The sequence below is a fragment of the Hylobates moloch genome, unplaced genomic scaffold (genome assembly GCF_009828535.3).
Source record: "Hylobates moloch isolate HMO894 unplaced genomic scaffold, HMol_V3 SCAFFOLD_1, whole genome shotgun sequence".
Classification (NCBI taxonomy): domain Eukaryota; kingdom Metazoa; phylum Chordata; class Mammalia; order Primates; family Hylobatidae; genus Hylobates; species Hylobates moloch.
In genome coordinates, this window is record NW_026652276.1 from 100,175,349 (window position 1) to 100,192,184 (window position 16,836).

Here is a 16,836-nt window from a genome sequence, read left to right on the forward strand (position 1 = left end):
GCAACAAGAGCAAAACTCTGTCTCAAAAAAAAAAAAAAAAAAAGAAATGTGATTGGACAAAAAGGGTACCACCTAATACTAACAGACCGAGTGGGGAAGCCCAGCCAGGCCTGTCTGTTCAGATTCTCCTTGGCCTCTCTCTGTGTAGTGTTCCTTCCTCCAGGGGATGAGGCAGGACCCCTTCTGAAATGAGGGTCTCATGACCCACAATCAGAGAAGGTAGGTCAGAGCATCTCTTAATAACCAGCTTCAGACAGAACGGCAGGGGAAGAAGATTCCAGTATATTTTTAGTTTCTATGGCCTGCCTAGGTGAGAAAAAGGAGCAGGAGAGAGGAGGCCAGGAGGAGGTCAGAGACAGAGAGACTGTTTTCTGAAGCCTGCTTCTGAGGCCAAAAGTGCCCCCACGTTCTAACAAAAGACCGTCTTTCACTTTTATCACTCTGAAGCTGTTGCGAAGTTGCTTCGGGAATTGAGGACATAGGCCAACTACTCTAACAAGAGAAGGTCCGATTGTTTTAGTTACTTAGGAAATAACAAGGGCTTTGGGAGTTATGAGCCAAGAACCTCGGATCTATATATAGGATCTATAAATGGATATATAGATAATAGCACAGTGCCCTTAAAAAAGAGACCTGAGAGAGACCCTCCTCTCTTCTCCGTGTGAGGTTAGGGCGAGAAGATGACACACGTGATGAAGTGAACCCTCTCCAGATGCCATTTTGGCTGGTGCTTTGATCTTGGACGTCCCAGATTCCAAAACTTTGAGAGAGATATATATATATATATATATATATATATTTTTTTTTCAATTTTTGAGACAGAGTTTCACTCTTGTTGCCTAGGCTGGAGTGCAATGGCACGATCTCGGCTCACTGCAACTTCTGCCTCTCGGGTTCAAGCGATTCTCTTGCCTCAGCCTTCCGAGTAGCTGAGACTACAGGCGCACACCACCACGCCCAGCTGATTTTTGTATTTTTAGTAGAGACGGGGTTTCACCATTTTGGCCAGGATGGTCTCAATCTCTTGACCTCGTGATCCGCCTGCCTTGGCCTCACAAAGTGCTGGGATTACAGGTGTGAGCCACCACACCCAGCCTGCAGTTGCCTTTCTTACTGATGCTCAAGTTATTTAACTTTTGGATAAATTGCTGTTTTAAAGCAACACAGAGGGCCAGGTGCAGTGGCTCACACCTGTAATCCCAGCACCTTGGGAGGCCAAGGTGGGAGGATCGCTCTAGCCCAGGAGTTCAAGACCAGCCTGGGCAACATGGTGGAACCACTACACTCCAGCCTGGGTGACAAAGCTAGACCATGTGTCAAAAAAACAAAATAACAAAACAAACAAAAAAACACAGAAGGTCGTGATAGATCTGTTTTTTTTTTTTTTTTTAAGATGGAGTCTCACTTTGTCATCCAGGCTGGAGTGCAGTGGCGCAATCTCTGCTCACTGCAACCTTTGCCTCCCGGGTTCAAGTGGTTCTCCTGCCCCAGCCTCCCAAGTAGCTGGGATCAGGGGCACCTGTCACCATGCCCAGCTAATTTTTGTATTTTTAGTAAAGATGGGTTTTCACCATGTTGACCAGGCTGGAGAAGGTCGTGATAGATCTTTAAGCAGAGCTATGGGGATGGCGAGGAGGGCCCTGGACCAGCCTGGCAGGTTGGCAGGTCGGGGAACGTGTCTTGGAAATGGAACCTAAACTGAGTCTTGAAAGTCCCCTTCCAGATAAGAGGGGCTGGGTCCTTCAGGTGGGAGGGGACAGCCCGAGTGAAGCCCAGGGCTGAAACACAGCCTGGTTTGCAAGAACAAGCAGTTCTGGGTCGTCTGCCCTGGGTGGGGCTGCACCTTGGACCCAGCCTGTAGGCAGAGGCTGGCTAGACCCCGAGGACTTCAGGCAAGGGAGGGACAGATTTGCCTTCTGTGTAGAGACCGCCCTCTGGTGGCCACATGGAGGATAGCAGGAGAGAACAGCCCCGAAAGAAAGCGACAGGCTGAGCTCACAACGCTGCAAATGCAGCTTCTTCTTCCTCTTTTTTAAAAGACGGGTTTTGGGCCGGGCTTGGTGGCTCACGCCTGTAACCCCAGTACTTTGGGAGGCCGAGGCGGGCAGATCACGCGATCAGGAGATCGAGACCATCCTGGCAAACACGGTGAAACCCCGTCTCTACTAAAAAAAAAATACAAAAAATTAGCCAGGGGTGGTGGCAGGCGCCTGTAGTCCCAGCTACTTGGGAGGCTGAGCCAGGAGAACGGCGTGAACCCGGGAGGCGGAGCTTGCAGTCAGCCGAGATCGCGCCACTGCACTCCAGCCTGGGCGACAGGGCGAGACTCCGTCTCAAAAAATAATAAAATAAAATAAAATAAAAAATAAAAGACGGGTTTTGCTCTGTTGCCCAGGCTGGTGCTGTGGTGCAATCTTGGCTCAGCCTGTAACTCCTGGCCTCAAGCAATCCTCCCATCTTGGCTTCTCAAACTCTGGGATGACAGATGCGTACTACCATACCCGGCCCATCCCCAGTGTCTGGAAAATGTGCCCACTGGAGAAATCTATTGGCCGGATTGTGATTGGTTGGATGCTCCCACGGCAGGAAAGAGGGAAGGACAAGTGGCCACGTCGAGGCCTGCCTGAACTCCAAGGGTATCCAGGCTGAGGTTGCTCAAACCCAGAGCTGATTTATTTTTATTTTTATTTATTTTTATTTTTTGACACAGTCTCACTCTGTCGCCCAGGCTGGAGTGCAGCGGTGCAATCTTGGCTCACTGCAGCCTCCACCTCCAGGTTCAAGCGATTCTCCTGCCTCAACCTCCAGAGTAGTTGGGATTACAGACACCAGCCACTACGCCCAGCTAATTTTTGTATTTTTGGTAGAGACGGGGTTTCACTATGTTGGCCAGGCTGGTCTTGAATTCCTGGTCTCAGGTGATCCTCCTGCCTTGGCCTCCTAAAGTGCTGGGCTTACAGGCATGAGCCACTATGCCTGGCCTGAATGAAACATTTCTATGCTCCAACTTAAAATGAGAATCTTATTATCTGAGAATCTTATTATCTGAGATTAAAATGAGATTATTGTTATCTGAGAATCACCCAGGGAAGTCGTGGGACTGCCCAGATTTTCATCCAATAAAGGGAAAATTCTTCCCACAAATAAATTTTATAGGACAGTAGAAGCAAATATAGGGCATTCCAATTACATTTCAATGAGTTATTCTTGATGAAGTCCTGGATACACAAAGCCAGCCAGCAAATAGGATTGACCAAAGTCAGAGGATGCTGTGACCACCCCAGAGCTCTTTTTGTTTGTCTGTTTGTTTGTTTGAGATGGGTCTCGCTTTGTTACCCAGGCTGGAGTGCAGTGGCACAATCTCGGCTCACTGCAGCCTTGACCTCCTAGGCTCAAGAGAGTCTCCCACCTCTGCCTCCTAAGGAGCTGGGATGACAATCATAAGCCATCACACCTGGCTAATTTCTAGTATTTTTCTTTTTTCTTTCTTTTTTTGGCCGGAGTTTCACTCTTGTTGCCCAGGCTGGAGTGCAATGGCGCGCTCTTGGCTCACCACAACCTCCGCCTCCCAGGTTCAAGCAATTCTCCTGCCTCAGCCTCCTGAGTAGCTGGGTCTACAGGAGAACACCACCACACCCAGCTAATTTTTGAATTTTTAGTAGAGACAGGGTTTCACCATGTTGGCCAGGATGGTCTTGATCTCTTGACCTTGTGATCCACTTGCCTCGGCCTCCCAAAGTGCTGGAATTATAGGCATGAGAGGCAGCGCCCGGCCGTAAGCTGTGTTCTTAACTCTGTCTTTCCTTCCCTGGGGATGGTACCATTTCCCCGTCCTGTTAAGTGCCCTTGACTGCTCTTACCTTTAGCTCTTGGAATTCTGCCATCTACCCTAACTTCACCTCCACCTAAATCCTGCTCACTCTACAAAGCCTGCCTCTCCATGCATCCTCCCTCCTAACTCCATCCCAATGCCCAACAGCTCTTTGCTAAGCAGATGCCTTTATTTACAGACAAAGAAGTAAACAGGCAAAAGGAAGAGGCTTGTCCAAGGTCATGCCACAGATGAACTCTCACTGGGAAGACAGTTCAGGGTCCTGATACCCAATCTAAGGTAGCAGCTTTTTTTTTTTTTTTTTTTTTTTTTTGAGACGGAGTCTTGCTCTGTCCCCCAGGCTGGAGTGCAGTGGCGCATCTCGGCTCACTGCAAGCTCCGCCTCCCGGGTTCACGCCATTCTCCTGCCTCAGCCTCCCAAGTAGCTGGGACTACAGGCGCCCGCCAACATGCCCGGCTAAATTTTTTGTATTTTTAGTAGAGACGGGGTTTCACCGTGTTAGCCAGGATGGTCTCAATCTCCTGACCTCGTGATCCACCCGCCTCGGCCTCCCAAAGTGCTGGGATTACAGGCTGGAGCCACCGCGCCCGGCCTAAGGTAGCAGCTTTGTAGCACATCAAGATGGGGGCAGGTCATGCCTGGCCATGTTCACTTCCAGAATGATTACAGCATTAACAACATTTTTTTTTTTTTTTTTGAGATGGATTCTCACTCTGTTGCCCAGACTGGAGTGCAATGGTGTGATCTCAGCTCACTGCAACCTCTGCCTCCTGAGTTCAAGTGATTCTCCTGTCTCAGCCTCCCGGGTAGCTGGGATTATAGGCATGAGCCAACATGCCCGGCTAATTTTTGTATTTTTAGTAGAGAGGCGGTTTTGCCATTTTGGCCAGGCTGGTCTTGAACTCCTGACCTCAGGTGATCCACCTGCCTCAGCTTCCCAAAGTGTTGGGATTACGGACATGAGCCACCACACCCAGCCTACTATAGCTTTAACAATCTTTTTTTTTTTTTTTTTTTTTTTGAGATTGAGTCTCGCTGTGTTGCCCAGGCTGGAGTACTGTGGTGCGATCTCAGCTCACTGCAGCCTCCGCCTCCTGGGTTCGATCAAGTCTCCTGCCTCAGCCTCCCGAGTAGCTGGGATTACAGGCACATGCCACCATGCCCGGCTAATTAAAAACATTATTTTTTAATTTTTGTAGAAATGAAGTCTCACTATGTTGCCCAGGCTGGTCTTCAACTCCTGGGCTCAAACGATCCTCCCACCTTGGCCTCCCAAAGTGCTGGGATTACAGGCGTGGGGCACTGCGCTGGGCCCAGAACTACCTTTTATAGGAGGCATGGAGTCCACAGTGGCTGGAGGTCTCAGTGCCTTGGGCTCAGGGGCTCAGCGAAAGGCCTCGGCCAGGCCTAGATGAAGGTGAGGCAGGTGGAAGCGGGGACCCCACAGCTTTCCTTGTGCTCCTCGAAGAGCTGCTCCAGGGCCGTCATGTAGAGGGCGTGATAGTGATTGACTTCTGCCTCAGAGGGGTGGAGGCGCTGGGGGACAGGGATGGGGCGGCCCACTGCAGGGAGAGGGAGGCATAGGTGGGCGAGGGATCCCTGATGCCCACGCAGCTGCTGGTGGCCATCCCCTCGGAGGTGGGCACTCACCCACAGTGGTGATGGGCACAGCAAAGGGCAGCAGGCCCCAGGAGGTGGCTGAGAAGAGACCACGACCCCAGAAGATGCAAGGAGAGAAGCCCGTGAGCTTCTTGAAGGTGAGCTGGCACCAATGCTGCCAGGAGCCTGTGGCAAAAGCCTTCAGTCTAAAGATGTCATTCTCCCCAAAGGAGTACATGGGCACCAGGGACGCCCTGGGAAGGAGCAAGAGAGAAGAGGGGGCTCAGGCTGCTGGACTGCTCCGAGATGGGCACCCCAGGGGCTTCAAGTCCCTCCCACTACGTCCAGATGCTACCTCCCAGGGTCATTCAAAGCACATGACTATGGCTACAAAGAAAGATCTAGAAGACAGGACTCACATTTCTTTCTCTTTCTTTTTCTTTGTTTTAGAGAGAGGGCCTTGTGGCTAACCACACCTGTAATCCCAGCACTTTGGGAGGCCGAGGTGGGAGGATCATTTGAGGTCAGGAGTTGGAGACCAGCCTGGACAACATGGTGAAACCCCCATCTCTGCAAAAATATAAAAATTAGCCGGGTGTGGAGGTGTGTACCTGTAATTCCAGCTACTACAGAGGCTAAGGCACAAGAATCACTTGAACCTGGGAGGCAGAGGTTGCAGTGAGCCAAGATTGCACCACTGCACTTCAGTCTGGGTGACAGAGTGAGACTGTCTCAAAAAATAAATAGGCTGGGTGTGGTGGCTCACGCCTGTAATCCCAATACTTTGGGAGGCTGAGGTGGGTGGATCACCTGAGGTCAGGAGTTCGAGACCACCCTGACCAATATGGTGAAATCCCATTTCTACTAAAAATACAAAAATTAGCCAGACGTGGTGATGTGCACCTGTAGTCCCAGGTACTTCGGAGGCTGAGACAGGAGAACTGCTTGAACTTGGGAGGTGGAGGTTGCAGTGAGCCGAGATCGCACCACTGCACTCCAGCCTGGGCGACAGAACAAGACTCCATCTCCAAAAATTAAAAATTAGAAAATTTAAAATAAATACATAATTAAATTTTTTTTAAAAAGACAAGGCCTTGCTCTCTTGCCCAGGCTGGAGGGCAGTGATGCAATCATAGCTCACTGCAGCCTCAACCTCCTCGGCTCAAGCCATTCTCCCACCTCAGCCTCTCGAATAGCTGAAACTTTGGGCGTGCGCTACCACACCTGGCTAATTTTTTTTTTATTTTTGTAGAGATGAGGTCTCCCTATGTTGCCCAGGCTGGTCTTGAACTCCTGGCTTCAAGTGATCTTCCTGCCTTGGCCTCCCAAAGCGCTGGGATTGCAGGTGTGAACCACCACCCCCAGCCAGGACTCACATTTCTTGAGACACAATTGTGTAGTGGGCCTTCTCATAGTCATTTTCTCATTCGGTCTTTGCAATAACAACATTGTGGCAAGGTAGGTATCAGCCCTCTTCACAAGTAAAGAAACAAGTCCGGCCGGGCACGGTGGCTCACGCCTATAATCCCAGCACTTGGGGAGGCCGAGGTGGGCGGATCACTTGAGGCCAGGAATTCAAGACCAGCCTGGCCAAAATGGTGAAACCCCGTCTCTACTAAAAATACAAAAATTAGCCCTGTGTGGTGATGGGCACCTGTGGTCCCACCTACTCGGGAGGCTGAGGCAGGAGAATCATTTGAACCCGGGAGGCAGAGGTTGCAGTGAGCCGAGACCACGCCATTGCACTCCAACGTGGGCGACAGAGCGAGACTCCGTCTCAACAACAATAACAAAAAAAAGGAACAAGTGCAAGGGCTTGCCTTTGAGATGGGGTCAGAGAGGGAAGCCAGGGCTTCTGAGCCCGAGGGCCCTGCTATTTGCATTATGGTCCTGTCTCCACGGAGGTGGGAGGGAGCCTGGGGTAAGCGGGCCCCATGTTTGGTACCGAGTCATGCCCTGGAGAGCCCACGTGGGCCTCGGTGCAGGGCACGGCGCTGGTCTCTGGGCACCCAGATCCCCCCTGCAGGGACCCAGATGTCTGGGGACTGAGGGAGGGCATAAACCAGCAGAGAACTGACAGGTAGGGCCTGCATGCGCGCACTCACCCGTGCCTCAGCGCCAGGCGCACGAAGCCTTTGCGCTTCTGGAGCGTGAGGCAGTGCTCCCCGGGAACTGAATACAGGGCCTCGTGCGCACCCCCCACCATGATGACCACGGCCTGCCCGAGCTGGGGCTGGGACAGGATGAAGTCCAGGCTCTGGCGGCTCACGGGACAGTTCCCATCTGCCTCCATGGCACCCCTGCCCCTCACCCAGCCTTTAGTTCCGAGCCCCCTACCCCCATCTCCAAGGCAGGGAACCTACCCAAATGCTCACTGCAAGTCTGGCCAATGCTCAGGCTAGCCCCTGTCCTGGGTGGGGGACTTGTTATGGGGGGGGGGGTCCCAGAGGGGCCAGGGAACATCTGGTCAGGAGTCTCCTCCCATTCGGCTCACCAAAGGACATGATGTAGTCGCGATAGACCGGGAGGTAGAAGAGGCCAGCCAGTACGGCTAACCAGGGCCGGAGCCCCGGGAAGAGCTGGGAGAAGCCATTGCTCTCGGTGGAGAAATTACAGAGGAAGCCTGTACACATGATCCCATGAGGGTGGGCGCCCAGCACGTAGTTCCGATCCGGGGGCAGCTCTGCCGTTTTCACCAGCTTCGGGGTGTTGAGGAGGATGAAGGGAGGATGGAAGGCAAGACACCAGCTGAAAAGAGGGGCCCTCCACCCCAACAGAGTTCCGAGTTAAGGGTTCTTAGGATAGGGTCAAGGGCCCAGGTTTTTTGGTTTTTTTTTTTGAGACGGAGTCTTGCTCTGTAGCCCAGGCTGAAGTGCAGCCGCACGATCTCGGCTCACTGCAGCCTTTGCCTCTCGGTCCCCGTTCAAGCTATTCTCCTGCCTCAGCCTCCCGAGTAGCTGGGATTACAGGCACGTGAAACTATGCCCAGCTAATTTTTGTATTTTTAGTAGAGACACGGTTTCACCATATTGGCCAGGTTGGTCTTGAACTCCTGACCTCCTGATCTGCCCGCCTTGGCCTCACACAGTGCTGGGATTACAGGAGTGAGCCACCTCACCCACTCTCTCTCTCTTTTTTTTTTTTTGAGGCAGAGTTTCACTCTTGTTGCCCAGGCTGGAGTGCAATGGCATCATCTCAGCTCACCACAACCTCTGCCTCCCGGGTTCAAGCAATTCTCCTGCCTCAGCCTCCAGAGTAGCTGGGATTACAGGCATGTGCCACCATGTCTGGCTAATTTGTTTTGTATTTTTAGTAGAGATGGGGTTTCTCCATGTTGGTCAGGCTGGTCTCGAACTCCTGACCTCAGGTGATCCACCCACCTCAGTCTCCCAAAGTGCTAGGATTAAAGGCTTGAGCCACCACAACCGCCTTTTTTTTTTTTTAGAGACAAGGTCTCACTCTGTTGCTCAGGCTGGAGTACAGTGGCGCAATCATGGCTCACTGCAGCCTCCAACTCCTGGGCTCAAGCGATGCTCCCACCTCGGCCTCCCAAAGTGCTTGGATTACAGGCATGAGCCATGGTGCCCCACCAAGGCCCCGCTCTTGAATATCATCCACTCCCAGGCCGGGCACGGTGGCTCATGGCTGTAATCCCAGCACTTTGGGAGGCCGAGGCGGCCGGATCACTTGAGGCCAAGCGTTTGAGACCAGCCTGGCCAACATGTTGAAACCCTGTCTCTACTAAAACTACAAAAATTAGCCGGGCATGGTGGCGGGCGCCTATAATCCCAGCTACTAGGGAGGCTGAGGCATGAGAATAGCTTGAACCTAGGAGGCGGAGGTTGCAATGAGCTGAGATTGCACCACTACACTCCAGCCTTGGTGACAGGAGACTCAGTCTGAAAAAAAAAAAAAATCCATTCCCTGTCCCACTGCCTGAGCTTAGGCAGTGGGGAGCTCAGGCCCCAGCACAGGAAAGGGCTCTTAGGTGTGGGAGGGAGATGGGGAGAGGTAGGAAGCAGTGTTTCTGCAGGGTGACCCATCACCTTGACAGGATAATAATCCCTTAGTTGTCTCCAAATTGCCTGGTTCCTTATCCACTCCGAACGCCTTCCACCTGCGGACAATGAGATACTTGTGGGCGAACCCCTGGAGCCACCTCCCCTCACCCCCATGTTCCCACCATCTCTGGCTACCTGGGCCCCAGTCCGGAGCTCACCTTGGTTGGGTGTGTCCCAGTCCACATAGAGCCACACCAAGTAAAAAACAGAGAAGGGCCAGAGTGACGTGAAAAGGAGGACAAAGACAAGAAGGGAGAAGAAAGGGCCTGGGGGAAGGGAGAGAAAGAAAAGAGTTCACTTCTGAAACTCCATCATTCCCTCCAGCTGCTCCCTTCCCTTCCTCCCCTTCAGAACAACCAGCTATCTCCTCTGGCCCTCTCCCAGACCAGTCACCTGGTCACTGTCCTCAGGCATGCAAGCCAGCAGCCCAGCCACTCTCCCTCCAAGCCCTACACCCCTAGCAGACCCCAGGCACCCACGCCTCCCCCGCTCTCACCCATGAAGAGGAAAGTGAGCACATATTGGTAGGCGCCCACTGCTTCTAGATGCTGCTTCTGCAGGGTTTTGGAAGTGGCTGGGGGCGGCGGGGCTGTGGCAACTCCCATTGCAGAAGCTCCCCTCTTCCAGCAGGATTCCAGAACCTGGAGGACAAACGATGAAGGCTTGGATGTGGACCTGGGCAGACTTTCTCCCTACAGGAGCCCAGCCTTGGGGGCCTGGCTAAGTCGCAAATCACCTCCCAGAGTAGCGTGTGTCCATAGGTGCGTGAGTGGGGAGATCTTTGGATCCAGAGCCCCAGAGGTCTCTGGGTTTTTTCTCTGCCTGATCTTTGAACTTCCTGTCAGTCACCAGCCTGGGCTGGCTGCTGGGTGGGGCTGGGAGGCCTAAGGGGTGTGCAAGGGAGAGGTGACACCCGAGTGCCTCAGGAATTGATTTGGAGTGGACAAGAGTGATCTGGCTAGCCCCACCCACTGGGTGCTGGAAGGGGCCAGGAACCCTGCTGAGACTATTTGACCTCCAGTGGGGGGGGGCGGGGCGGGGGGGCCTGGTCCGGGCGTCTCCAGGAATATCACGGTCCTCACCCCTGCCTGGACCTCCCCCGCCATGCACAAACACACACAGGCTGCAGGTCTGTTTCCCACCTTTAATTTTTTTCTTTTTCTTCTTTTTATTTTTTTTTTCAGACGTTGTCTCACTCAGTCACCCAGGCTGGAGTGCAGTGGCACGATCTCGGCTCACTGCAACCTCCGCCTCCCGGGTTCAAACGATCTCCTGCCTCAGCCTCCCCAATAGCTAGGATTACAGGCGCGCCACCACGTCTGGCTAATTTTTTTTTTTTTTTGTATTTTTAATAGAGACGGGGTTTCACCATGATGGCCAGGCTGGTCTCGAACTCCTGACCTCAAGTGATCCACCCGCCTCGGCCTCCCAAAGTGCTGGGATCACAGGCATGAGCCACTGCGCCCGGCCGCCAATCTTTAATTTCACTTGCCCACCTGCAGTCACCCAGCGGACAGGCGAGGCCAGGCGGTGGGGCGCGCCTAGGTGAGGACCAGGTGTCTGTCGTCTGGGACACCATAGCGCGCCTTGTGCTCCTCGAAGAGCTGCGTGAGTCGCCCCACGTAGCGCGCTTGCAGCGAGTCCACCTGGGCCGGACTGGGCGGGGGGCTCTGCTGCGCGGGAATCGCCGCTCCCACTGCGGGCGGGACGGGAGGCGATCGGGGCTGGGATCCCCGGTTCTCCTCCTCTCTTCCTCCTTCCCTCCCTTCAGCCCGTGGGGATAGGCGGGAACAGTTCAGGGCTGGCGCGGTGGCCAAAGGCCAGTCTGGGGGGCGAGGCCCCAACCCGGGACGGGGAGGGAGCGGGCCCTGGGCCAGGATGGCGGGGCGGAGGCCGGGGCTCACCGACGGTGCGGATGGGCGCGCGGAAGGGCAGCGGGAGGCCCCGGCGGCCCAGGAACAGCGGCAGGGCCACGCTTAGCAGCGGATGCAGAGCCTCTTGCGCCCTCCACACCCACGAGCTCGGCGGATTCGGGAACCGCTGGAAGAGCTCGTTCTCCCTGGAGAAGACAGGCACTAGGGAGGCCGCAGGGGAGCGGGGCGCGGCTGACTTCTGGCCCCGGGGTCCGCGGGTGGCGCCACTCTGCTCCTCCCCGGCCCGGCAGCCCTGGCATCCCCACCGGGTCACGCTCTGGTCCTCACCCGAGTTCCAGAGTTGCCTTAACGAATCTCTTCTGATTCCGATTCCGCAAGCTCAGTTGTCCGGGTTTTGCCTCCAGCGCCTCCAGGGGCCCTCCCACGGCCAGGACAGCCACCTGGCCACCCCTGAGGCAACTTGGGGCCTTGACAAAGGAGACCAAACCTGGGTGGAGGGCAGAAGCTGGGGGACCCAGCGCCTGGGTCTTTACTTATTTATTTAGGGACGGAGTCTTGCTCTGTTGCCCAGGCTGGAGTACAGTGGCCGGATCTTGGTTCACTGCATCCTTGACCTTCAGGGCTCAAGTGATCCTCCCACCTCAAGCCTCCCAGTAGCTGGGACCACAGGTGTGTACCACCACACCTGGCTAAATTTTTGTTTTTGTTTTTCGTTATGTAGAGATGGGGTTTCACTGTGTTCAGACCAGGCTGGTCTTGAACTCCTGGCCTTAAGTGATCCTCTCGCTTGCGCCTCCCAAAGTGCTGGGATTACAGGTGTGAACCACCGCACCCAGCCAAAGCCTGGGACTTGGAAAGAAGAGTGGAGAGGACATGGGGAAAGGAGAGCTGGGCCCCAGAGTCCCCTGGGAGGAGGATGGAGGGGCAGGAGACAGCAGCAAGGTCCCCCTCTTCTCACCACCTGACATGATGTAGTCCCGGAAGAAGGGGAGATGGAACCAACAAGGCAGCATGAGCAGGTGTGGCGGGAGCTCCGGGAAGAGGCAGGAGAAGCCCGTGGGCTCTGTGCAGAAGTTGGCGAAGGCTCCCACGACCAGGACCCCGTGAGGGTGGAAGTCAAAGAGGTAGTTCCAGGAGGGGTCCAACTCTGCAGTTTTAACTAGCTGGGAAGCAGATGGGCACACCCCACCCCAAGAGTGAGATTGCACTTTGGGAGATGGTGGTCCCAAGAGTCTATTCTGAAGCCCCAACCGCACCCAGCACCCCACGGCCCAGGTTCTCACCGAGAGGGGGAAGTAGTCACGGTAATGTCTCCAAACTGCCCAGTTGCAAACCCAGGCAGATCTGCGGCCTCCAGCCCTGGGTGTGTTTCTATCCCAATAGAGCCAGACCAGGTAGAGGACCGCCAGCATCCAAGCCCAGCTGAGGAATGCAAGAGCCAGGCTGCCAGGTGCACCTGGGCTGGAAGACGGGGCAGGGGGAGCTCACAGTACAGGTGTTTAAGCCCAAGGCTTCCCTCTGCCCCTTTCCATTCCACCTGCTTCCCAAACTCCCTCCCTACACCTCCTCCCTTGGGGTAAAGGAAAACAGATCACCAGCTGCTGGGGCCCTGCCCAGATCCCCAGGCCTTGGGGACTCACCAAGCCCTAAGAAGGAGAAGACCCATTGCAGGACAGCAAACACTTGGAGACCCCTTTGGAGGAGGCTGGAGGAGGCCACCATATTCTGGAGGAACATCACACGGGGGCCATCCCCATTTCTTTTTTTTTTTTTTTTTTTTTGAGACGGAGTCTCCTCTGTCGCCCAGGCTGGAGTGCAGTGGCGCAATCTCGGCTCACTGCAAGCTCCGCCTCCCGGGTTCACGCCATTCTCCTGCCTCAGCCTCTCCGAGTAGCTGGGACTACAGGCGCCCGCCACCACGCCCAGCTAGTTTTTTTGTATTTTTAGTAGAGACGGGGTTTCACCGTGGTCTCGATCTCCTGACCTCGTGATCCGCCCTCCTTGGCCTCCCAAAGTGCTGGGATTACAAGCGTGAGCCACCGCGCCCGGCCTATCCCCATTTCTTAAGCACATCTCCTTTTGGCTCAACACGCTAGCCCTGACCCTTGACCTTGGTCCCGCCCCCATTTCCGCCCCCTTTGCTGCTCTGCACACTGGAGCCCCAGGCTCCCAGGGAAGGAATCATTACCTGGGCTCACAAGGCTATGACCAATGGGACCAACAGAGATGACCAGGGGTGTGGCCCAGCGCCTGGGGGAGGTGTTTGAACTCTGCAGAGGTCAGGGGGGCTGGTCAGTTGTGGCAACTCAGCCCTGTAATCCCTGCACACTTTGGGAAGCCAAGGATAATTTGAGTCCAGGAGTTCAACCAGCCGGGGCAACAAAGCAAGACCCTATCTCTACCAAAAAAAAAAAAATTAGGCTGGGCGCGGTGGCTCATGCTTGTAATCCCAGCACTTTGGGAGGCCGAGGCGGGCGGATCATGAGGTCAGGAGATCGAGACCACGGTGAAACCCCGTCTCTACTAAAAATACAAAAAAATTAGCCGGGTGTGGTGGCGGGCGCCTGTAGTCCCAGCTACTTGGAGAGGCTGAGGCAGGAGAACAGCGTGAACCCGGGAGGCGAGGCAGAGCTTGCAGTGAGCCGAGATCGCACCACTGCACTCCAACCTGGGTGATAGAGCGAGACTCCGTCTCACAAAAAAAAAAAAAAAAAAAAAAAAAATTCAAAAAACATTAGCTGTGTGTGGTGGCACATGCCTATAGTCTTAGCTACTTGGGAGGCTGAGGCAGGAGGATTGCTTGAGCCCAGGAGGTTGAGACTGTAGTGAGCCATGATTATACCACTGCACTCCAGCCTGGGCAACAGAGGCTGTCTCAAAAAACAAAAACAAAGCAAAGTAAAAACCCCCAAAAAACAAAACAACCAAAAAAACAAAACACAGAAACTAGGACCCTCTGGGAAGGAGAGAGGTGGTCTGAATGGGGTGTCCCACAAAGGGCAGGGCTTCCCCATGAATCAAAACAGCCCGAAAACCTGCCAGTCATCGGGGCTGGTCCCTGAGGCCCAGGACCTGCAAGAGCGGCTTAGGCCTCTGTGGGAGGACACTTGCCAAGAGGTGTTTTCTCCTGTCCCTACTTGTCTTGCAGCCATCCACAGGACGTGGGATGAGGGTAGTGGGGCCCAGGGTGAGATGGATTCTAAAGTCCGGCCAGAACGGTGCTCAATCCCACAGAAAGGGAACCAACAAGGTGATCAGCCCCACCTAGCAGGAAGGAAGGCTCCTTAAAGGAGGTTTTCCCTGAAGACTAGACAGGAGGAAGGAAAGGGATTCCAGGCCAGGTTTGGTGGTTCACACCTGTAATTCCACCACTTTGGGAGGCCTAGATGGGAGGATCGCGTGACGCCAGGTGTTCGAGACCAGCCTAGTCAACATAGTGAGACCCCACCCTCATCTCAAAAAAATAAAGATAAGGCTAGGTGCAGTGGCTCACACTAGTAATCCCAGCACTTTGGGAAGCCGAGGAGGGTGGATCACTTGAGGTCAGGAGTTTGGATCACTTGAGACCAGCCTGACCAACATGGTGAAAACCCGTCTCTACTAAAAATACTAAAATTAGCTGGGCATGGTGGCAGGCGCCTGTAGTCTCAGCTATTCAGGAGGCGGAGGCAGGAGAATCGCTTGAGCCCGGGAGGTGGAGGTTGCAGTTAGCTGAGATCGCACCACTGCACTCCAGCCTGGGTGACAGAGTAAGACTCTGTCTCAAAAATAAATAAATAAAAAGGCCGGGCATGGTGGCTCACACCTGTAATCCCAGCACTTTGGGAGGCTGATGCGGGCGGATCACCTGAGGTCAGGAGTTCGAGACCAGCCTGACCAACATGGAGAAACCCCTTCTCTACTAAAAATACAAAATTAGCCAGGTGTGGTGGCACATGCCTGTAATCCTACCTACTCAGGAGGCTGAGGCAGGAGAATCACTTGAACCCGGGAGGCAGAGGTTGCGGTGAGCCGAGATCGTGCCATTGCACTCCAGCCTGAGCAACAAGAGCAAAACTCCATCTCAAAAATAAATAAATAAATATAAAAATAAAAAATAGGCTGGGCGCAGTAGCTCAAGCCTGTAATCCCAGCACTTTGGGAGGCCGAGGCGGGAGGATCACGAGGTCAGGAGATGGAGACCATCCTGGCTAACACAGTGAAACCCCGTCTCTACTAAAAATACAAAAAAAAAAAAAAAAATTAGCCGAGCATGGTGGCGGGCGCTTGTAGTCCCAGCTACTTGGGAGGCTGGCGCAGGAGAATGGCGTGAACCCGGGAGGCAGAACTTGCAGTGAGCCGAGATTGCGCCACTGCACTCCAGCCTGGGCGACAGAGTGAGACTCTGTCTCAAAAAAATAAATAAATAAAATAAAATAAAAATAAAAATAAATAAATTTAAAAAAAGAGGATTCTAGATGTGGACGGTGAGCTGTTGGAGGCAAGAGATATCTTAGGAGAGGTGAACAAGCCTGTTTGATGTGTGTGTATATATATATATATAGATAAATAGGTTTGTTTTTTTTTTTTTTCAGACGGAGTCTTGCTCTGTGGCCCAGGCTGGAGCGCAGTGGCGCAATCTCGGCTCACTGCAAATTCTGCCTCCTGGGTTCATGCCATTCTCCTGCCTCAGCCTCCAGAGTAGCTGGGACTACAGGCACCTGCTACCATGCCCAGCTAACGTTTCGTATTTTTAGTAGAGACAGGGTTTCACCATGTTAGCCAAGATGGTCTCGATCGCCTCGTGATCCACCTGCCTCGGCCTCCCAAAGTGCTGGGATTACAGGCATGAGCCACCGTGCCTAGCCTATACATATGTTTTGAATCAAGGTCTCACCCTGTCACCCAGGCTGGAGTGCAGTGGCTCAGTCATAGCTCACTGTAGCCTCCAACTCCTGGGCTCAAGTGATCCTCCCACCTGAGCCTCCTGAGTAGCTGGGACTATAGGCGTGCACCACCATGCCCAGTTAATTTATTTTTATTTATTTATTACTTATTTAGAAACTGATGTTTATTTTCCATCAACTTTATTTCCACGTTGCTTAAGAGCCCATGCAAGGGCCGAGCACAGTGGCTCACGCCTGTAATCCCAGCACTTTGGGAGGCTGAGGTGAGTGGATCACCTGAGGTCAGGAGTTCAAGACCAGCCTGGCCAACATGGTGAAACCCCGTCTCTACTAAAAATACAAAAATCAGCCGGGTGTGGTGGCACTCTCCTGTAGTCCCAGTTACTTGGGAGGCTGAGGCAGGAGAATCGGCTTGAACTTGGTAGACGGAGGTTGCAGTGAGCCAAGATTGCAGCACTGCACTCCAGCTGGGTGACAGAGAGAGACTCTGTCTCAAAATCTGTCTCAAAAAAAAAAAAAAAAAAAAGAAAGAAAAGAGCTCGTGCAAGAACAGCTTAAGACCATTCAGTTGTTGCTCCTACCC

At 53.7% G+C, this 16,836-nt stretch overlaps 2 protein-coding genes across 3 annotated transcripts in view; one reads left to right on the top strand and one right to left on the bottom strand.

Moving 5' to 3' along the window:
* The window catches only part of COL26A1 (collagen type XXVI alpha 1 chain), a 553,406-nt gene that overhangs the window by 167,750 nt on the left and 368,820 nt on the right, over window positions 1–16,836 (top strand). The gene's annotated exons all lie outside the window — the stretch shown is intronic.
* On the bottom strand, window positions 5,241–10,098 carry MOGAT3 (monoacylglycerol O-acyltransferase 3). Its single transcript, XM_032756115.1, has 7 exons — window positions 9,990–10,098; window positions 9,652–9,759; window positions 9,479–9,549; window positions 7,927–8,131; window positions 7,538–7,715; window positions 5,484–5,686; window positions 5,241–5,395 (listed from the first exon to the last, which is right to left on the bottom strand). The coding sequence occupies exons 1-7, from the start codon at window positions 10,096–10,098 to the stop codon at window positions 5,241–5,243; spliced, it is 1,029 nt and encodes a 342-aa protein (XP_032612006.1).

What these genes read in the sequence shown, in the direction of transcription:
- MOGAT3 (XM_032756115.1), bottom strand. Translation starts at nt 10,098, where the DNA reads ATGGGAGTTGCCACAGCCCCGCCGCCCCCAGCCACTTCCAAAACCCTG. An exon ending in CGACTACATCATGTCCTTTG is followed by an intron (nt 7,716 to 7,926) that starts GTGAGCCGAATG and finishes CCATGGAGGCAG; the next exon opens with ATGGGAACTGTCCCGTGAGC. An exon ending in CGCCTGGCGCTGAGGCACGG is followed by an intron (nt 5,687 to 7,537) that starts GTGAGTGCGCGC and finishes GCTCCTTCCCAG; the next exon opens with GGCGTCCCTGGTGCCCATGT.